General features: G+C 59.6%; 3 protein-coding genes across 3 annotated transcripts; 1 reads left to right on the forward strand and 2 right to left on the reverse strand.

Moving 5' to 3' along the window:
• Positions 1-6,194: 6,194 nt before the first annotated feature.
• CD14 (CD14 molecule) lies at positions 6,195-10,386 on the reverse strand. The gene is made up of 2 exons (XM_058815499.1): positions 10,088-10,386; positions 6,195-8,702 (listed from the first exon to the last, which is right to left on the reverse strand). The coding sequence occupies exons 1-2, from the start codon at positions 10,098-10,100 to the stop codon at positions 7,321-7,323; spliced, it is 1,395 nt and encodes a 464-aa protein (XP_058671482.1). The 5' UTR covers positions 10,101-10,386; the 3' UTR covers positions 6,195-7,320.
• Positions 10,387-12,006: 1,620 nt separating this feature from the next.
• TMCO6 (transmembrane and coiled-coil domains 6) lies at positions 12,007-19,124 on the forward strand. The gene is made up of 12 exons (XM_058815588.1): positions 12,007-12,085; positions 13,075-13,199; positions 13,405-13,514; positions 13,605-13,788; positions 14,590-14,694; positions 15,229-15,314; positions 15,833-15,949; positions 16,602-16,713; positions 16,796-16,961; positions 17,043-17,137; positions 17,889-18,056; positions 18,671-19,124. Exons 1-12 carry the CDS (start codon positions 12,007-12,009, stop codon positions 18,827-18,829), a joined length of 1,506 nt encoding a protein of 501 aa, XP_058671571.1. The 3' UTR covers positions 18,830-19,124.
• On the reverse strand, positions 19,097-21,075 carry NDUFA2 (NADH:ubiquinone oxidoreductase subunit A2). Its single transcript, XM_058815387.1, has 3 exons — positions 20,949-21,075; positions 20,736-20,842; positions 19,097-19,286 (listed from the first exon to the last, which is right to left on the reverse strand). Exons 1-3 carry the CDS (start codon positions 21,050-21,052, stop codon positions 19,195-19,197), a joined length of 303 nt encoding a protein of 100 aa, XP_058671370.1. The 5' UTR covers positions 21,053-21,075; the 3' UTR covers positions 19,097-19,194.
• Positions 21,076-21,196: the final 121 nt, after the last annotated feature.

Raw genomic sequence — 21,196 nt, forward strand, 5'->3', positions numbered from 1 at the left:
TGTTCCAGGGACACAGTTGGGATTCAGAGCTTTCCCTGAATCAGGGCTTTCCCAGACTGCCCCTGGCTGAGGGGGCCTGGCCTGACCCCTGCCCACCTCTGCGCTGGGCTGGTGCATCTCACTTGTCCCAAGCACCTTGGCCATCTTTTTCTCCCACCTCTGACTCTTCAGCACCTGGAAAAGGGGAACTCATTGTGATGTGTCAGAGCTCCAGGCCTGGTGTGGCTCCAGGGATGCATCTCACCCTCAGCCCTGCCCTCAGTGCTGGACAAGGGCCTTGACCCCAGGATGGGTCAGGAGCCTGCACCTTACCCAGCCCAGGGAACGAGTGCCATGCCAGTCCTGTGGATCCAGGGGCATTCCCCACCTGCAGCTCCCTCAGGGCTCTCCTCAGCTGTGCCACAGCTGCTCTGTGCTCGGGGTGGCCAGGCCCAGCCAGCAGCTCCACGCGCAGCGCTCTGATCTCCCTCCGGCGTGCCGCAATCTCCTCCTCAGGGGCCCAGAGCGTGGCAGAGATGGTCTTGGCCAGCCCCTTCACCCTCTGAGCCAGTCCCAGAGCTCCCAGGATCTCCTCTCTGGAGGTGTCTGGGAGAACAGCGAGCCCTGGGCAGGGGCCATGGGGACCCCCAGCACAGGGGGTGCCATGGAGAGGAGTGGAGCTGTGTCAGCTTCCAGTGACTGCAGGTGTCCCAGGCAGCAGGGACTGAGTGCCAGTGTGGGGCAGGATGGGGGAATCCTCAGGGAGGGGGCACCCAGAGAGTGTCCCAATCCCAGGGGTACCTGGCAGCGACACACACAGCAGCAGGAAGGTCAGGCTGTTCCCCTCCAGCAGCCGCTCCACGATCCAGGGCAGGCAGACAGCTCCAGGTTCCCTGCACGTGGGGAGACACCCCAGGAGAGGGCTGCTCTTACCAGGCCAGACAGGGACCCAGGGATGGGTTGGCCCCACATATCCCAAGGAGCAGTGACACCCCCTTGGCAGCCCCAGCCATGGCTCCCACTGGGGTGTCCCCCTGCTTCACCTGCAGGGATGGAATTCCCTGGCCCTCAGCAGGCACAGGGAGTGCTGGAGGGGGAGCAGAGCTCAGCCCTGTACGTACGGCCTGGGGCAGGGCCCGCTGGCCCCTGGGGACAGCAGGATCCTGAGGGCCGAGCGCTGGCGCCTGCCACCCCCCAGCTCCCGCTCCACGGTGAGAGTGAAGAGGCTGCCAGCCCTGGGGAGAGAGGCTGTGTGAGGGGTGGGACTGGGGCTGTGTGAGGGGTGGGACTGGGGCTGTGTGAGGGGTGGGACTGGGGCTGTGTGAGGGGTGGGACTGGGGCTGTGTGAGGGGTGGGACTGGGGCTGCAGCAGAGCCAGCCCAGCACCCCATGGCCCAGCCCTTCCCAGCCTGTGGGATCTGCCCCAAATCCTCACCCCTGCACAGCTGAGGGCCCATCTGTGGGGGAATGCTGAGCACACCCCTGGAACAGAGCTGGCAGGGCACCCAGCCCCCTGGCATAGGCACTGATGGCAGCCTGGGCATCGGGCACAACCACTTCTGTCACCTCCTCCACCATCCTGGAAGCAGAGGGAGACAGGACCAAGCAGGGAGGGTCACACCCACACCCTGCACTCTCTGAGGAACACCCCTGCCATGCTGAGGCTGGCACCATGCTCCCTGCCCAGCCCCCAAGAGTCATGCCCAGCCCTGGTACCTACAGGCCCAGGGGTGCCACATCCAGCACCTGCAGGGCTCGGCCGTCAGGATGGAGCAGGTCCCAGGCTTTGTCCTGGCTGCTGACCTGGAATGAGGGAGCTGCATCAGGCAGGGGCAGGAAAAGGGACTGCTGGCACCCCACACTCACCAGGGGCCCGGAGTGCTTGTGGCCATGCCCAGGTGAGGGTTGAGAAAGCTCATTTTGGGGTAACTCCCAGCTTCCCCTGGCACCAGGGAAGGGCAGAGCCCTGGGAACGCCCGAGCCCTCTGTGGAGCTTATCAGGCCCTGGCAGCATCCCAGAGCCAAAGGGCAGGAGCCAGCCCAGGGCCAGGAGCTGGCATCACTGCTGTGCCACTCAAGGCCACATTGGAGCAGTGACTGGCCCAGAGAGCCCAGCTGTGGGGGGAGCAGGAAGGGGTTAGAGGGTGATCCTGGTCCCACCATGCTGCTGGAGCCCAGGAGCTGCTTTGTGGGAAGTCCTGGAAAGAGGTGAGAACACCTGGGAGGCAAAGGTCCCCAGTCCTTGGTCCGGATGAGGGCACTGCATGCCAGCACAGGGCAAGATGTGCTCATGGCACAGCAGGGGCTGGGCAGTGGCACAGAGGGAATGGGACCCTCCTGCCAGGCCATCCTGCCCTGCTCCTGCCCTACCTGCACCAGGCTGACCATCTGCAGGCTCTGAGTGTCGTCCCCCAAGGCCTCCAGCTCCTGGAAGACGGTGTCAATCACCTGTGGACAAGCTGGGAGCTGCTGTTCCCAGACCCATGGCTGGATCCCAGCCCTGCCCCGGTGGGACTGGGCTCTGCTGGGTGACCCAGGAGCCCAGCACTGCACAGTCGTGCTGTCCCCTGTCCCTGCCAGCTGTCCCTGTGCCCTCACCTGCCAGATGACACTCTGGAAGGGCAGCTGTGTCCCAGGGCCACGGGGGTCCCACAGCAGCAGGGACACGCTGTAGCCAAGGGGAACCAGGGCCAGCTGGGGCCTGGCCAGCTCCAGGACCTTCTCCTGTAGGAGAGGCACATCCAGCATGGCACAGCATGGCACAGACTGGCACACCATGGCACAGCCACAGCACAGCATGGTACAGCCATGGCACAGCATGGCACAGACTGGCACAGCATAGCACAGCCAGCATGGCACACCCATGGCACAGCATGGCACAGCCATGGCACAGCCAGTGTGGCACAGCCATGGCACAGACTGGCACAGACTGGCACAGCCAGCATGGCGCAGATGTCCCTGGCCCATGTGGCTGGGGTTGGGGCACAGGGAAGGACTTGGGGCTCAGGTACCTGTCCTGCATCCATGTGGAACACCCCATCAACAGTCAGGGAGCTCTGCTGGTGCAGGGAGAGGGATGATGTTCAGCTTTCCCCCATCCCAGCACGACAGGGCAGGGCAGAGGGGGGACTGGGCATGCTGGGATGGAGATGGCAGGGGTGGCACAGAGGGCCTGGCATGGACAGGGCTGAGGAGAGACCCCCTTTCCCTGGGAGGGGCCCATAGGGGGGTAGGGCAGGGTCAGCCCAGGGCCCCTGCTCCCATCAGGGGTGTCCCAGGGGTGTCACAGAGCCCTGCTCCCTCCTGGTGCCCCAGGGACCCTCAGACCCCGGCTGTCCCTGCCTGCAGCTCTCACCTGGGGCTCCTTCCCAGCCAGCAGCAGCTGTAGGGGGTCCTTGCTGCCATGCAGGCAGCCTTCTGCTGGCCCTGCAAACGCCGAGTGTGGGGTGGTGTGGGGGTCACACCCCTGTCCCAGCCCTGTCCTGCCTCCCCTGCACCTGGAGCCACATCCCAGAGCTTCCCCTGCCACATCCCAGAGCTTCACCTCAAATATCCAAGGGCTTCCTTCACCTCCCATATCCCAGGGCTTCAGCTCCCACATCCCAGAGCTTCACCTGCCACATCCCAGAGCTTCCTTCACCTCCCACATCCCAGGGCTTCACCTCATTCCTGAGCCCTTCTGGTATGGCTCAGAGCCACCAGGATGGGGATGACACCCTGTCCTGTCAGCACTGCCCACACCAATGGTGCCAGTGCCACCACAGCCATGATGCCACCGCAACCTGTCAATTGCTCCCTGGTGTCCCAGTGCCACCACAGCCATGGTGCCAGCCTGTCCCCTGTTCCCTGGTGTCCAGGTGAGGGCTCTGGGGTGCCCTGAGCTCTACCTGCTGCCTGCTGCAGTCCCAGGGCTGCTCTCACGCTGACATCCTGCTCAGCCTGCAGGCACAGACGGGAAGGAGCCACACACTGAGCAGCAGCAGGAGCTGGAGGAGACCCCTGGCAGGTCCCTGCAAGCCAAGCTGGGCTGTCCCCCAGCACAGCACTCACCTGCTCCATGGGCAGAGTAGCAGCAGAGCCCCTGAGCTGCAGTCTGGCCAGGGCAGGGATGGGGTTACCTGGGGATCTGGTTCTCCTGCATTATTGATGGATGTGGGCAGAGCCAGAGCAGCCTGGAGGCACCCTGCTGCAGGGCTGAGCCTGATGGGCAAGGATCAGTGGGGCCACAGAGAGCAGGGGGTGCCTGGGGCCATCACACCCCTGGGGTGCTCCCAGCTCCAAGATGTCACAGACATCTTTTATGAAAAATCCTTTCCTTAGGATTTTTCCTCCTGAGAAGCTGTGAGGCCTCAGGAACAAAATGTAAACAATGGTTATCTGCTGCTGTGGAATGCAACAGGTGCATCTGTGATTGGTCTCATGTGGTTGCTTCTAATTAATGGCCAATCACAGTCAGCTGGCTGTGCTGAGCCACAAGCTTTTCTTATTCTATTCTCAGCTAGCCTTCTGATTAAATCCTTTCTTCTATTCTTTTAGTATAGTTTTAATATCTATTCTCAGCTAGCCTTCTGATTAAATCCTTTCTTCTATTCTTTTAGTATAGTTTTAATATAATATATATCATAAAATAACAAATCAAGCCTTCTGAAACATGGAGTCAGGTCCTCATCTCTTCCCCTCATCCTCAGACTCCTGTGACCACAGCCACAGGTGGGCACCAGGAGAGAGGGCCCAGGGCAGCCCCTGCCCTGCTGTGGGCAGGCCCAGGAGGAGCAGATGCACACGAGTCCCTCTACCCACAAGACCAATGTCCCTGTCCCCCAAAATCCCTCAGGTGTGCCCAGGTGTGAGCCTGATGCCAGTTGGGCACAGGTGGAGCAGCACTGGGGACTCCATCAGCAGCAGGCAGCTCACATGGCAGGGACACCAGGGACATGACAGGGACACCAGGGACATGGCAGGGACACCAGGGACGTGCTGGGCCCTGGGGAATTGCAGGAGGCCAGAAGGAAAGCCCTTGGTAGGGTGGAGCCTTGGGACAGAGCAGGGCACAGGGTTGTGAGGGGCTCCCCCGCCCTTGGCTGGGCACAGCCACAGTGGGATGATGCTGGGGGAGAGCCCTGCTCCAGAGGGGAGCCCAGGCTGGGGACTCCAAGAGCCCTTGGGGGTCCTGTGAGTGTCCCCAGCACTGGTGGGAAGGGTCTCACACCCCCTCCTGCTCTGGGGCAGGGCCTGGCCCCGTGTGGGTGCTCCCAAGGCACAGCAAAGCCACAGGAAAGGGATTGATTTCTCTTTCCTCATCCATCATCAACAGCTGCTGCTCCCTGCTCCGTGTCCAGCCAGCCCAACATTCCCCAGGTGCAGCAACACCCTGTTGTGCACCCTGGTTAACACCAGCAGAGCCTTCCCCAGCTCCCTGAGCCCTCCTCCCACAGCCCAGGGCACTGCCACAGCCCAGGGCACTGCCCAGCCTCCCACAGCCCAGGGCACTGCCACAGCCCAGGGCACTGCCCAGCCTCCCCGGGGCTGCCCAGGGCTGCTGGCACAGCCCCACAGCCCCTCCACCCGGGCAGGGCACACCCTGAGTCCCTCCCGACCCACTCCTGGACCCCCTGCCCTGTTCAGCAGCTCCCCAGCTCCAGCCTTGGTGCTTCCCCCAGCCCCAGGCTGTGTTTGCCCTCAGGTCAGGTGTGCCCGTGCCCAAACAGAGACAGGGAGGGACACAGGGAACACCCAGGCACAGAGTTTAATGTGGGGGACAGGACAGGCCCTGGGGAGAGGAGCAGGGCTGGCCAGGTGAGCAGTGCCTGCCACCAGCCCCAGGACACAGAGTGACAGGACAGGGGGATGGCTTCACACTGCCAGAGGCAGGGCTGGATGGGATACTGGGGAGGAATTCCTCCCTGGGAGGGTGGGCAGGGTGCCCAGAGCAGCTGTGGCTGCCCCTGGATCCTGACAGTGCCCAAGGCCAGGCTGGACAGGGCTGGGAGCACCCTGGGATGGTGGGAGGTGTCCCTGCCATGGCAGGGGTGAAATGAGATGAGCTTTAGGTACCTTTCAGCTGAGACTGCCCTGTGACTCTGTGATTCTCCCCCAGCCCCATTTTCCCAAGCCTGTCCCTTCCCCACCCACCCCTTCCCTTTGAACATTCCCCAGTCCTGCATCCCAATAATCCATTTCCTCCTTACAGTGAGAGATTCTCTGAATAACCCAGAACAAATTAGTTTTCTTTTTAATCACTTAAAAAGTTTGTGGTTGCGCCTCCTCAAGGTCCCACTTGGACCCATCATCCTCCAGAGCCTCAGGCTGAGGTGTAAGGAGCTGCTCCAGCCCATCAGCATTTGTGTGCAGGGTGTTTAATTTAGTAATTTTCCTGTTTTTCATGGGTTTTTGGTTTTTCTCTCAAGCAGCATCCTGCCCAACCTGACATCCAGGGTGAGGAGAGGGAGGATCAGCACAGGAGGCTCCAAGGATGCCTGGACTGAAGGGGCTGAAAGGAGTGGGGGGCTCTGGGGGGGCACCAGCAGAGCCCAGCAAGGCTGGGGACACCTGAGTGCTGCCAGTGGGACCTGATGGAGCTGAGCTTGTCCAGGACAGGGACAGCAGGGCTTGGGGAGCTGCACCTGGCCACAGGGACATCCCCAGTGGGAGATGGCACAGGGCTGGCGGGAGGAGTGCCCCAGGACCTGGGCACAGGCATGTGCTGATCACACATCCTCTGAACAGAGACACACACAGCTCTCAGGATGTTCCTGGGGAGCTTTGAGAAAGCTCAGAGAAAAGAATGAGAAACAATCCTTGTCTCCACTTGCTGCACCTGTTGTTGTGCACATGTGGAATGTGTTACAGAGATTGTTTACCAATCCTTAATAGTTTGGTAAACAAACAAACTGGTAAACAACAAATTGTTTACCAACCCTTAATTGACCACTGATGGTGTTTGGATTAATTAACCAAAGCTGTATCAGACTATCTGCAAGGGCAATGGGGTTTTTCTTATTAGTATAGTTTAATAAAGTAGAATAAAGTGATTGATCAGCCTTCTGCAATCATGGAGTCAATGCTCATTATTCCCCATTATTCAGGGGCTCTCTGCTATGACAGAGTCACAGCAGGAAAACCCTGTGGACAGCTCTGCTCCACCAGGAGCCCCTGTGGGCACAGCAAGGACAGAACAGGAGCTGTGGGGTGCCCAGGAGCCCCTGTGGGGGCAGCAAGGACAGAACAGGAGCTGTGGGGTGCCCAGGAGCCCCTGTGGGCACAGTAAGGGCAGAACAGGAGCTGTGGGGTGCCCAGGAGCCCCTGTGGGCACAGCACTGCTGGGCAGGGTCCCGGTGCCCCTCAGGCTCTGCGGCAGGGCCTTGTCCTGGCCACGTACATGGCCCCAGCCCCGGCCATCAGGGCCAGGGCCACGCAGAGCGGGGCCACCACCGCAGCAGGGTCACAGTGCATCACGGACACGGGCACCTGTGCCACCTGCCAGCCCTGGTACTGCTCTGGGGAGTGGCACCTGTAGTCCCCAGGCCAGCCCAGCCCCAGGTGCCCCATGGCCGCCAAGGCCTGCAGGCCCCCGGCCCCGGAGCAGGAGCAGCTGAAGGGGTTCCCAGCCACAGCCACGTCCTGCAGGCGCCCCAGGAGCTTCACCTCAGCCCTGGGCAGCTCTGAAATGGAGTTGTTGTCCAGGTGGAGGGTATCCAGCACGGGGCAATTCCTGATGGAGGGCACGGCCTGCAGCAGGTTTTGGTTCAGGAAGAGTTTCCTCATGGAGCTGAGGGAGATGTCGACAGCGTGGAGGTGGTTGTGGCTCATGTCCAGCACCTGGAGGTGGGGAGGCAGCGGGGCTGGCACTTCAGCCAAGCCAGTGTAGGACAAGTTGAAGTGCTGGAGGGATGGTGGCCACTGGCAGGAGGAGGATGGCTCTGCCCTGAGCTCGTTGTGGCTGAGATCCAGGTGCTGGAGCTGTGGCAGCAGCCCCACGCCCTCACACACACCACGGTAGGAGCTCAGGTTGTTGTGCTGCAGGCTCAGCTGCTGGAGCTGAGGGAAAGCTCCCTGGCAGAAGGCAGGGGCCAGGCTGCCATCCCCGAGGCTGTTGTGTGCCAGGCTCAGGGAGTGCAGGGCTCTGAGCAGCCTCCCGATGGCACAGGGCAGGCTGGTGACACGGGAGCCGGTGACAGCCAGCTCCTGCAGCGTCCCCAGCCACGTGCCCAGGCTGGAGAAGGCCGGCTCGTGGCCCGTCAGAGGGGCACAGCTCACGTTGTGGAAGCTCAGGGACAGGATGGGCAAGCTCTGCCCGTCCATGTCACTCCAGTCCCCCGTGCCCTGGAAAATGCAGCTGTCAAAGGCCAGCTCCTGCACGTGGGTGTAGGAGAAGAACCTCAGCACACGGGCCAGGAGCACCTCAGGCACCAGCACATTTCCAATGATGACTTTCTGGACGATAAGGGAGCCCAGAGTGTCAATGGTGGAGTCGTCCAGGTCCCTGATGGGGAAGTCTGTGTATTTCTCCAGATCTCCACCCCAAAACTCCACCACAGTAGCTGCCAGGCACTGGATGATGCTCCCAGCCGTCTCCTCAGACAGGTTGTAGCACATACAGAACTCCTGGGTGCGGTTGAAGAAACATCTGTTCCTGTTCCTCCTGCGCTCTGCAGCCTCCTGCAGCCCCAGAACCAGCAGCAGGAGCAGCAGCACAGCCACACTCATGGAGAGCAACCTGAAAACTGGAGGAGAAACAGGGAATGGCAGCTGAGGGGAGCACTGTGACCCATGCTGGGAAGGATGGAAGTTTGGCAAGAAAGTCTCACAGATGTGTGCTTAGCAAAAAGATTTTTAAATGTAGAGTCTGATGAACAAATAGAGATAGAAGCAAGTTTTGATATAAAAGAAAAGAATTGCTGAGCCAGTCTTACTGGACAACCAAGGAGGCAAAGGGTGTGTTAGTTAGAAGGGGTTTTTATGGCTTAGAGTGAAGGATAAACCCACCTCAGACAGGAAGATGTTTTTACCAAGCAGGAAGACAGCACAGGCAAACAAGGCAGCAAAGCTGCAAGTAGGAAAAAGGTCTCAGAATTTTCCACTGCAAGAAAACTGAAAAACAGCTTCTAGCTTAAACTGTAATGTACTGACTTTTAGTGATTGGTGAACAGTAACATGAATATGGTAATTGGAGTAGTTATGATAGGCTATAGATAATAGTTAAGGTATAGATTGGTTCTGCTGTATTGAGATGCTCAGCAAACAAAAGTCTATAATGCATTGTAACAAAAAGAGAAGTCTATAATGCATTGTAACCAAAACCAAAGGGTCTCCAGGCCTGCCTGCAGCTGGAGCTGACAGCTGTGGGCACAGCTCTGTCACCCACCACCCTGGGCTGCTGTGACCTCTTGAATAAACTGCATTTTGGAGAGCCCCTCATCCCTCGTTTCAGCTCTTACAGACCCAGACTGGAGGGGTGGCTGGGGCAGGCTGAGCCCCGCAGAGCCATCCCTTGGGGACAGGGCACTGCCTTTGTCCCTCCTGCACCTGCCTGGCTGCTGAGCCACGGCTGGGACAGCGCTCGGGCCAGCAGCCAAACACCAGGAATGCACCTGTGCCACCCATGCCACCCTGTGCCCCCTGTACCACCCGTGCCACAGCTCCTGACCGAGCAGGAAATGCCTGCAGGAACTAGAAACGCGGAGTTGCAGACAGTGAAGCCAGATGTATCAGTGTGACCGGGAGAGCCCCAACTCTGTTTGTTCCTCTCTAATCTGGGGCAGGAAATTGCAACAGGCGGCTTCGTGTTTTCTCCTTCCTCACCCAGCGATTTGATTCATCCCTAGCCCCCAGAGGGGCGCTAGAAAATGAGCCCTGAAGGTGTGAACACATCCCTGCCAGCACCAGACGCTGGTCAGCCGACACAGTCTGATCGCCAGATTTGCAAAAGAAGCAGCAAGCACAGATTAAAGACTCCTGACCATGTGCTGACTCAGCTCAGAGGGGGTTTTGGGAGTCCCCAGCGCAGCCTCCTGCCCCGAGCAGTTCTGTGGCTGGCACCACCAGCCCTGAGCAGGCACAGCTTTCCTCGGCCACATCCCAGAGCCCCCCAGGCCGGAGCTGTCCTTACCTGTCCGTGCCATCCCGGGCCGCACCGCCCTGCCCCGCACCTGCAGCAGCGCCCCTCGGGCTGCGTTTGTGTGTCCGTGTGTCCGTGTGTCTGTGTGTCCGTGTGTCTGTGCGGTGACTCACGGCCGGCTCACACCCCAACGCCTCCTTCCTCCGCTCCTTCCTCCAGCCGCTGCCAAACCCCGCGGGAGCTGCCAAAGGCTCCGAGCGCTCGGCTCGGCTCAGCTCAGCTCAGCACAGCTCGGCTCGGCTTAGCACAGCTCGGCTCAGCGCAGCTCGGCTCGGCTCGGCTCGGCTCGGCTCGGCTCGGCTCAGCACAGCACAGCTCGGCTCGGCTCGGCTCAGCACAGCACAGCACAGCTCGGCTCAGCGCAGCTCGGCTCGGCTCGGCTCGGCTCAGCACAGCTCGGCTCGGCTCAGCACAGCACAGCTCGGCTCGGCTCGGCTCAGCACAGCACAGCTCGGCTCGGCTCAGCACAGCTCGGCTCGGCTCAGCACAGCTCGGCTCGGCTCGGCTCAGCGCAGCTCGGCTCAGCACAGCTCGGCTCAGCGCAGCTCGGCTCGGCTCGGCTCGGCTCAGCACAGCTCGGCTCGGCTCGGCTCAGCCCCGTCCGGCACCGCTGCTGCTGCCCGGGCCCGCCGGGGGAGCCCTCGCTGCTCCAGATGCGCTCCAGCTGTGCCCAGGTGTGCTCAGCTGTGTTCAGGTTGTTCGGCTGTGCTCCAGCTGTGCTCCAGCTATGTCCAGCTGTGCTCCAGCTGTGTGGGCTAGCAGACCCCTCGGGCACCGCCCTCGCTCCCGCAGTGGCTTCCTGAGAGGACGGAGCCACCCCGGCCGCTTCTGCTTGGCTTCCCTGCGGCCGGAGCGCCAGCGCAGCTGCCTTTCCTAGGAAGGGGGAAGGAACAGAGCCTGGCCAAGGTTCCCCAAATGCATCTTCGGGACCCGCCCTTCCAGAGGCTCTGGTGTTGCCGTGCCTCAGCGTGGTGGTGGTCGCAGGGGTCTCAGGATGAGGGAAGAGATGAGAATCTTGACTCCGTGTTTCAGAAGGTTGATTTATTATTTTATGATAGGCATTATATTAGAAGGAAATTATATATTAAAACTACGCTAAAGAATAGAAGAAAGGATTTAATCAGAAGGCTTGAAAGGAAAGAAGTGGAATGGAATGATAACAAAATCTTGTGACTGACCCGAGAGTCCAAGACAGCTGGACTGTGATTGGCCATTAATTAGAAACAACCACATGAGACCAATCACAGATCCACCTGTTGCATTCCACAGCAGCAGATAATTATTGTTTACATTTCGTTTCTGAGGCATCTCAGCTTCTCAGGAGAAAAGATCCTAGCAAAAGGATTTTTCATAAAAGATGTCTGCGACACCTCAGGGCTCCCGCGGTGCTGGGCACCCTGCAGGCAATGCAGAAGGGGACAGGACTGTCACACCTGGTACCCAGAACTGGATGAGCTTTAAGGTCTCTTCTATCCAAAAGGGTCTGGAATTCCCTGAAACTGCTGCTGAGTGACGATGGCAGCCCCAGCCGCCCTCTGAGCTTTCCTCCCGGCCCCTTCTGACGAGCCCCCAGCTCTGCCCGGGCTGGCACCTCAATTTCTGCCCTCAGCCGCAAATTCCCCAAACACTCGCTGGGGACCTGCTCTGCCCTCGGTCCCTGGGCAGGGACCCGCCTTGTTCTGCATTTCTGGCGAACCTTTGGGAGCTTTTCTTGCCCTCAGCACAACCAGCGCCCATCCCACCGCATCCCATCCCTGCGGGGCACAGCCGCCCAAACTCGGAGCGGGCTGGACGCTCCGGATACGAAAAGGGGCCGGGATCCTGTTTTCCCCGCCCCGGGACCGCCCAGGACGGCCTTTTCCTCGGCCTTTTCCTCCTCCTCCTCCTTTTTCTCCTCCCCCGGCTCCGCCATGTGGGCCCGGCGGCGGGCCCGGCGCGGCGGGCGCAGCGCGGAGGAGCTGCGGGTGCGGCGGCGGGAGCGAGAGGCAGGTCCGGCCGGGCACTGCGAGCACAGCCGGGGGTGTGCGGGGTCCCCATGGGTGGGAGGGACCCCCCAGATCAGCCCTTGCCATCCCCATCCCCGTCCTGCCCCGCGGGATGCGCGGGGTGAGCGGCGCCGCTGCCCGCCTGGGGAAGCGTTTGACAGCTTCGGGCTTTAACCCTTGGGGTTCCTGCCGTGAATCCCCCGTTCGTGCCGTGAATCCCCCGTTCGTGCCGTGAATCCCCCGTTCCTGCCGTGAATTCCCCGTTCCTGCCGTGAATTCCCCGTTCCTGCCGTGAATCCCCCGTTCGTGCCGTGAATCCCCCGTTCCTGCCGTGAATTCCTCGTTCCTGCCATGAATCCCCCGTTTCTGCCATGATTTTTTCCACATCCCCCCACTGTTTGGGTTTTCCAAGGTCTTAGCCTGGAGCAGAGGAGGCTCAGGGGGGACCTTGTGGCTCTGCACAGCTCCTGACAGATGGGGACAGCCGGGGGGGTCGGTCCTGCTCCCAGGGAATAGGGACAGGAGGAGAGGAACGACCTCAGGGGAGGTTTAGGTTGGATATTAAGGAAAATTTCTTCATCAGAAGGTGGTCAGGCATTGGAACAGGTGGAGTCACCTTTTCTGGAGGTGTTTTCCAAAGAAGTAGATGGGGCACTTGGGGCATGGCTTAGTGGCCGTGGTGGTGTTCAGTTGAAGGCTGGAGTTGATGATCCTGTACGTATTTTCCATCTTTAATGATTTTCTGATCCTGTGTGAAATCCAGCCTCATGTCCCTCCACCTGTCCCCTTATCCCAGCAGTGGTTTCACACTTTGTGTGCCCAACCCTCAGCCCTACTCCACGCACAGCCCTGCCCGTGCATCCCTTCCAGGCTTGCACAGGGAGTTCCTCCCTGGAATAAGGGAGGGGTGATGCCCTAGGGGGGGCTGGAGGAGCGTCCTGCCCGGGCAGGTGTGGCCGTGCCGGGCAGCTGTGACTGTGCCCTGCCCTGCAGCTCTGCGCAGGGCCCGGCGGCAGCAGCAGCTGGTCAGCAAGCGGCTCCTGCGGGAGGACAGCGCCGCCCAGGAGGGGACACAGGATGGAGCAGACATCGTGCCAGACCCGCTCTCAGAGGATGAGGTGAAGAACCTGACGTTCTCCATGGCAGTGGGGGTCCTGGGGGTCTTCCCCAGACTCAGCATGTGAAGGAGGCAGGGCCGGGTTTGGGAATGGTTCTGGGTCACTGCCAGGCACATTTAAGTCTCCTTTGCCTCAAGGATTAATGGGGTGCAGTCTTAGTGCTGGCAGTGCTGGCAGCTCAGCCACCTCTGAATTCCCTGGGCAGGTTCTGGAGCTGCTCAGGGGTGTGCAGAGGGGTTCGGAGGACAGGAGGCGATGGCTCGGCCGCCTCCGCTGGGCTCTGCAGAACGAGGACACTCAGCAGAAGTTTGTCAGGTCAGCCAGGCCTGCTGTGCCTCTTACCAGGGCCTTGTCCCCAGGGCCCCGTGGCTGAGCTGGGAGGTGACAGCAGCCTTTGGTCCCCAGGTTGGACGGCAGCATCCGAACGCTCACCGGGCTCTTCACCAGCAGCCTGGCTGAGCTGCAGCTGGAGGCTGCCCGCTGTCTGCACGAGCTGTCCCACTCCAGTGTCCCTGCTGTGGCCGAGGCCTGCCTGCCTGTCACCTCCTACCTGCTCACCTACCTGTCAGGACACAGCCTGGAGCTCACGGTGAGATCCATTCCCACCTGGGAACCCTTTGGGGTGCTGGGTGTTGATCTCTGCTGGTCACACGTGGCTCACGTGGGAGCTGCTCAGGAGGGGCCCTCTGGAAGCAAAAATCTTTTGGCATCACAGCCTTGCCCCTGGAGCAGGATTGTTCCCAGTGCCCAGGTGTTACAGCCTGCCCTGAGCTGGGGTAACTGAGTTCTTGTTAGTCACAGATCCCTTGGGTTGGAGTAGAGTGGAACCACACTGAGTGACCCATGTTTATGTACATATATATATATGTGTGTGTGTGTGTGTATATGTATATATATATCTATATCTATGGTAGATTTATTTTAGAACAATATGCAATAGAAAGGAATCATTTTGGTTGTTATCTGTAGAAATGGCACAATATAAAAGTACAAAGATGTCACTTAAGAAAATATATAAGGAAAAGAAAGAAAGGATAAGAGTAGATAGAGTGGCTGTGGTTCCACACTGCAGCTTGATCTGGGAAGGAGCAAACAGCTGCAGTAGCTCTGGGATGGCCAGGTGTTTCCAGCTGCTCCATGGGGAAGCAGACAGGCTCAGAGCTGAGGAGGGAGGTGGGGAGTGACCCCACTGCTGATCCCATTTGAGTGCAGCACACAGGCAGGCTCCAGGAGAGCCAGAGGGGGCTCAGGGAAATGTCACCCTGAAAAACCTTCACAGTGGGAGTGATCAGATCCCAGCTTCAGCCAGACAGGAGAAGAACAAACTGTGTGGGGCCTGGGGCTGTGCTGGCTGCCCAGGGTCACCTCCTGCTCTGCTGTGTCCTTGCAGGAGCTGTGTTTGTACACACTGGGGAACCTCGTGGTAGAAAGTGAGGCTGTGAGGAAGCAGCTGCTGCCTCAGGGCATTATTCCAGTGCTGGCATCCTGCATCCAGGTGGGTGAAACAGCTCAGCCACATTTCTGCTGTGCCCTGGAGAGGCTTTTCTGGCTGACGGCCCTGAGTCACCAGCCCTCCTTCCAGCTGTGGGGAAACTCCAGGGAGCTGTTCCCATGAACCTGAGGGTCACTTGTGGGCTCCCTGTGCTCATTCTCAGGGCTCAGCTCAGCACTTTGTGCTCTTCTCCAGCTGAAGAGCTGGAGCTCCAGTGGCTGCCTGGGACAGTCTGTAGCACAGCTGTCCCCTCTGCCTGGCCTGGGTCCAGCAGGGCTGTGCTTTGCAGGTCCAAATGCTCAAAGCAGAACTTCTGCTGCATTTGGGCCAAGCCCAGTGAATGTGGGGAGGGGAACAGCTCAGCTCTGGTGTGGCCACAGGTTCCTGTGTCCCTCCTGGTCCCCTGTGTGTCCCCTCTTCTCCAAGCACAGTGGGGCTGTGCCACTGAGCTGCATTTGGCTGGCACCCTGGGGCCCTGGCTCTGCCAGGGGGATTCAGCTCTGCCAGGAGGGATCAGCTCTCTTCTCTCTGTTGCAGTCCCCTCACGAGGCAGTGCTGGAAGGTGTGGGCTATGTCCTCTCACAGCTCCTCCAAGCCAAGGAAGCACCCACAGAGATCATTCCGTGAGTCTGAGCCTCTGAACCCTGCACCAGGACGGGCCCTGGGGCCTCCAGTGGTATTTGTGTGCTGGGGACACGAGGCCTTCCCCATCCCAGTGACATTCATAGTTCAGGGCACCATCCTGCCAGAACTGTGCAGGTTTTGATGCAGATCAGGGAGCAGAGCTTGGCTCCTTTCCCTCAGCCTCATCTGAGCAGACAGCTCTGGTATTTCATAAAGGCCAGCATGGAGCAGGGAAGGCTTGCAGGGAATTCTGGCTCTGTTCCTCTTGCAAGGGAAAAGATCAACTTGACAGCCCCCAGTGCCAAAAATGTGACCCCGGTCAGAGTGTCCTGAGTGTCCCCAGGCCCTGCCATGGACAGGGAGGGCTCAAAGCTGCAGCCCTTGGCTCAGGGTCCCTTCCAGGTGTGTGTTTGCACCCTGTGCCCCCAGGATGGGTACAGCAGCTCCCTGCTCAGGGTCTGTGTCTCCCTGTTGGTGTCCTGCCTGTGCCTTCAGTAACTGTGCTCTCTGTCCCCAGGCTGGTCCTGGACTCAGCTCTGCCCCAGCACATGCTCCAGTTGGTCTGCTCCGGCCTCAAGGCTGCCATGGGAGCAGCTGTGGAGTTTGCCTGGTGTCTCCACTACATCATTTGTAGGTAAATGCAGTTTTCTCCTCATTTTGAGTTCCCTGGGGGCAGCCAGAGGCATGAAGGCTCATGGTCCTGTGAGGGGATCTGGATTGCCTCCCCTTTTCCCTTGGGAAAGAATTCCCCAGCCAGCCTGTGTGTCCCAGCTCTCCTGTGTGAGAACATGTGCTATTTGCAGGATCACTGAGCTCTTTTACAGAGTGGTAAAGGGGGATGAACCTGAGGAGGCTGTTTCTAGTCCTCTGAAATGCCCCCACATTGCTTCCCCATGCCTGGAGTTGTCCCCCATCCTTCCCAAGGTGAGGTCCCTGAATCCTCACACTTGTGGGGCTGGCCCAGGGCCCCCCATGTAGGCTGTGCCAGCAATCCCTGCCTGCCACTGGAGCCAGGGAATGAGTGGATATTCAAGGGTCAGGGCTGTTGTTCCCAGACCCACACAGACAATTCCAGTGAATCTGTTCTTCATGGGCTTTTAAATTTCCCCATAAACTCAGGAAAAAACCTGCTATTCCAATGTGAAACAAGTCACTGCTCCAACATGAAACAAGCCCTGTGGTGGTTCAGGAGAGCACTCTGCATTCCCAGGCCCTGTTTGGTGAGGGGATGTGGCAGTTTCCCCTCTCCAAGCTCCAAAGGCACTGCCCTGTCCCTCCCTGTGCAGGCACAAGGACAACGAGCTGCTGCTGGCCCTGGGGGCCGTGCCTGCGCTCACTTCGCTGCTGCTCGACCTGGCTGCCCAAATCCCCCCGGAGGCTCCCGAGGGCCTGGAGCTGGTGAGAGGTGGGCAGGTGACTGGCTGGTCTCAGGCTGCCTGTGGGGACACTGCTCAGCCACAGCCCTGTCCCTGTGTCACAGCTGGTGTGCCCCGTGCTGCGGTGTCTCAGTAACCTGCTGGCACAGCCAGCCAGCCAGGGCCCGGACACACGGCTGCTCATCGCCCTGTTCCTCATCCTGCAGTGCTTCCTGCAGCAGCACCCCTTCCTCATCCACGAGTGCCTGTGGCTGCTCAACAACCTCACAGGTCAGTGTCAGCTGCTGGCGCAGCTGGGCACAGCTGGCGTTGCCCTGGTTTTGTTCACCTGTTCCTTCTGTGCCCACCCAGCGGATGATCCCTCCTGCTGCTCTGCTCTGCTCTCCCTGGACCTGCTGCCAGCCCTGCTGCAGCTCCTGACGTGTTCCCAGATGGGCACAGTGCTGGTAAACCCTGCCCCAGGCATTGGGGGCACTGGAGTTTCAGGAACATGAATCCCACACTGGCAGTGCTGGAGTTGGGGGTGGATGGGGCAGCAGTGACAGCTTGGCAATAGGTGTCCTGTGGTGGCAGCCACCAGCCACCTCCCCTGGAGCCACCCCAGCTGTGTGTGCCTTGTCCCAGCATAAGGGTGGTCCCAAGGGAGGTGTTAGCTTGGGCCCACCTCAGAGCAGGCCTGGGAAGGCTCCTGCCTTTGCTTTGGAATGCCCCAAAGCTTTAGGAGATTGGGGCTCTGCCAGGAGTGGGTGGCAAGGCTGGGCCTGCCTGGCACAGGGATGAACGTGGAGAAGGCTTCCCAAATCCAGTGGTTTGGTGGGCACTTGGCTGTGGGCAAGCACCTGGGAGGACAAGAAAAAAGGCGGAGAGGGACTTTGGGCAAGGGCACCAGTGACAAAACAACAGGGAATGGTTTCACCCTGAGAGGGCAAGGTTAGATGGAATATTGGGAAGAACTCTTTCCTGTTAGATGGTGAGGCCCTGGCACAGGCTGCCCAGAGAGGGGATGGGGCTTGGAGCAGCCTGGGATAGTGGAAGGTGTTCCTGGCCATGGCAGGGTTGGGCTGGGTGAGCTTTAAGGTCCCTTCTAACCCAAACCATTGCACAGCTCCATGGCATGGGCAGTGGTTGGGAGCCCTCCCAAGCCTGTCAGGAATGTGCCCATGGAGCATTCACTGCTCCCTCCTGTCCCTCCCACAGGTCCTGACTGTGCTGTGCAACGTGGCAGAGAAGGGACAGTTCCAGTGCCAGCAGCTACTCCGGCAGCCCCTCCTGGCCCAGCTCCTGCCCCTGCTCACACTGCCCGACCCTGAGGCTGTGGGGCAGTGCCTGGAGCTGCTGCACCTCCTCTTCCTGCACTGCCCAGAGGTGAGAGCTCAGGGGGCAGGATTGTAGAGGGGATGGGGAATCATTACTGTGGGGGTTGTTGTTGTTGTGGAGGGGGATAATTGTCATAATCTGAGTCACAGTGACTGCCACACCACCCTCCACCCCCCAGCAGCCAGGCCCCTGCCCAAAGGGACACTGTGGTCCACAGGGTGGGTGGAAGCCCTTGTTCCTGCAGAGTTCCTTTCTTATTGGCAAGGACTGGTGTTGGGACAGGTTGTTTCTACCCCAAGTTTTCTTTTGCTCCTGCTGAGGTTGCTCTGCTTGCTGCAGCTCACAGGAATGAATTCTGTGAGGTGGGCAGGCCCTGGCACAGGGTGCCCAGAGCAGCTGTGGCTGCCCCATCCCTGGATGTCCAAGGCCAGGCTGGAGGAGGCCTGGAGCACCTGGTGGAAGGTCTCCCTGCCATGGCAGGGGGTGGGAATGAGAGGGACTTTAAAGTCCTTCCCAGCCAAGCACCAGCATGGTGAGGTTTACCTGGATTGGGAATGCAGCTCTGGGGAATTCCTTCAGCCCTGTTCCCTGGGATGTGGTGGCTTGGGCAGACATGATCAGCTGCAGCATCCATCCAGCTCTCACCCTCTCCTCTCACACAGGCTGCTGCTGAGTTCACCAGGCAAGGTGGGCACCGGGCCCTGGAGCAGCACCAGGGCACTCCAGAGCTGCAGGAGCGGGCACAGGCACTGCTGGACATGGTCAGGCAGCCCCCAGGAGCCCCCAGTGCCTGCCAGGCCACACTGGCTGCCTCCTCCTAGGCCTCACCCTCTCCCTTCCCTCTCCTGAACTGCCAGGGGAGGAATAAACTCCTCACCCCAGTGCCCAGCTTCCCAAGGGCTGCTCAGGGCTCGGATGTGCCCAGTGCTGGCTGCATGGGGGGCTGGTCCTTGTCACCACCCAGTGCCCCCAGAGCCTGGAGCAGGGGCAGAGCTGAGCTGCAGCCCAGGCAGACTCTCCTGTGCCAGGGAGGGCTGAATGGCTGCCTCAGCCATTCCTTGGGCTCTGAGCCACCACCAAGCTCAAGGTAAGCACATTGTGTTTATGAACTGATAAATTAAAGATACATCTTTGACATTAAAGATAATCAGTCAGGTATCCAGCAGGTGTGTACTTCTGTCTGTTGTCATGCATGGCTTTTCACAACGCTCTCCAGGGCCTTGGCCACTTCATCCACGCTCAGGTTGCTCAGTGGGATGCTCTTCTCTTTCCCAAACTCTGTGGGAAAACAGTCAGGGTGAGAGGGGGCAGGTGTGGGGTCCTTTCCTGCTGCAAGGCACTGATGTCACAGCCCAGGCTCCCATCACCACATCCCAGTGTTCCTCCATGTGCCCAAGTTAACATTTCCAATTTCCTATTCTCCTCCTTTCCCTTGGAAAGAACTCAGAGCAGCTCAACACCTTTCCCAGTCTCCTTTTGTTAGCTCTGCCTGGGCAGAGACACATCCAAGAGCAACCCTGTGCCCTTCAGCCTCATCCCAGCAAGGTGTTCCCCTCAGGAAAGCAGCCTGAAAACTGTTCCTACAGCTGCCCCAACCTGGGCTGACCCCGGGCTCAATTTCCCTGCCAGTCCCACCCAGACACACGAGACTCCCCTGCTCTGTGCTCAAAGAGTCACTGCATCTTTTCAACAGGTCCTAAATTAGTTTTTCCAGCCTGGATGACCTTTGAGGAAAACAAATCATTTCCAAAGGGGCTTTTCTGCTTTCTTCTTGCTGTTTCACTGAAAAGGCAGTGAAAATAAAGGAGGAACAGCCACACGTTTGTGTAGTGACAGTGTTCACAGGGATCTGAGGATGAGGGAAGAGATGAGGATCTGACTCCATGTTTCAGAAGGCTTGATTTATTATTTTATGATATTTATTATATTAAAACTATACTAAAAGAAAGGATTTAATCAGAAGGCTAGCTAAGAATAGAAAAGGCATGAAATGATAACAAAGGCTTGTGTCTCAGAGAGTCTGAGCCAGCTGACTGTGATTGGCCATTAATTAGAAACAACCACAGATGCACCTGTTGCATTCCACAGCAGCAGATAACCATTGTTTACATTTTGTTCCTGAGGCCTCTCAGCTTCTCAGGAGAAAAAAATCCTAAGGAAAGGATTTTCCATAAAAGATGTCTGTGACATGTAGTGACTGGGGTGAGGGTAGGAGATGAGCCAGACCCAGAGGCTGGGAAGGCCCTGCTGAGCACTGAGCCCTCCCTGCTGTGCTTCCCCCGGGTCAATTCCCTGCAATGACCCCAGAGCCTGTGCTGAGGGCAGCTGCTGCCTCCCCACCACCCTCCCTCTGTAACCCCTGCGCTGCCGTGCTGCAGCGGCACTGCCTGCCTGAGGGTGGCAGGGCTGGCACGGAGCGGCTGTGGATGCCCGGAGCGGCTGTGGATGCCCGGAGCGGCTGTGGATGCCCCCGCCCCGCAGTGCCCAGGCCGGACAGGGCTGGCAGCAGCCGGGTCGGTGGAAGGTGTCCTTGCCCATGGCAGGAGGTGCCCATGGAGAAGCTTTAAAATCGCTTCTAACCCAATCACTCTGTGATTGTCCCATCCCCGTCCTCCCGTGCCTGTCCTTTCCCCACGTACCTCCCCGATCCTTCCCAGAGCTCCCTGTCCAACCCCAACCATGCCCGGATAATTCCGTGCTGTTTCCCGACGGGTACCCCCTACTCACCGTACCGCGCCCACAGCTTGGGCTGGATACCGGAGCACTCGCGGATCAGGATGGGGAAATCGGGATTCGCCTTCTTCAGGGTCACGTAGTGCTGCTCGATGAATTCCCTGCGGAGGGAAGGAGGAGCGGCGGGTCCCTCTGGCTCAGCCCGGGGGTGGCTCGCTCCCCTGGAGGAGCACCCCCGGCCCCCGCCCGGCCCATCCCCGCGCTGACCTGACGCCGCGGCTGCTGGGGGAGCGCTGGCACAGGTGGATGCGGAGCTCCCTCAGCGCCAGGCCCAGCCTGCCCCCGATGCTCTTCACAGAGACCGCCGCCATCTTCCCTGCCCGGACAACAGCGGGGGTGGGACTGCGGCGCCTCCGCCAATCGCAGCGCCCGCTGTGGCCCTTCCACCAATGGGAGCGCCGGCCGTGATAGCACCCGCCAATGGGCGCGCTCGCTGTGATCACACCCACCAATGG

This window comes from Ammospiza caudacuta, chromosome 16 (genome assembly GCF_027887145.1).
Source record: "Ammospiza caudacuta isolate bAmmCau1 chromosome 16, bAmmCau1.pri, whole genome shotgun sequence".
Lineage (NCBI taxonomy): Eukaryota > Metazoa > Chordata > Aves > Passeriformes > Passerellidae > Ammospiza > Ammospiza caudacuta.

Excerpts from the sequence above, each read along its gene's own strand:
- TMCO6 (XM_058815588.1), top strand. The coding sequence starts at position 12,007 with ATGTGGGCCCGGCGGCGGGCCCGGCGCGGCGGGCGCAGCGCGGAGGAG. Across the intron at positions 13,200-13,404 it reads ACCCGCTCTCAGAGGATGAG|GTTCTGGAGCTGCTCAGGGG; the intron begins GTGAAGAACCTG and ends TTCCCTGGGCAG. Across the intron at positions 16,962-17,042 it reads GCTGCTCAACAACCTCACAG|CGGATGATCCCTCCTGCTGC; the intron begins GTCAGTGTCAGC and ends GTGCCCACCCAG.
- NDUFA2 (XM_058815387.1), bottom strand. The coding sequence starts at position 21,052 with ATGGCGGCGGTCTCTGTGAAGAGCATCGGGGGCAGGCTGGGCCTGGCG. Across the intron at positions 20,843-20,948 it reads CCCAGCAGCCGCGGCGTCAG|GGAATTCATCGAGCAGCACT; the intron begins GTCAGCGCGGGG and ends TTCCCTCCGCAG. Across the intron at positions 19,287-20,735 it reads CAAGCTGTGGGCGCGGTACG|AGTTTGGGAAAGAGAAGAGC; the intron begins GTGAGTAGGGGG and ends GTTTTCCCACAG.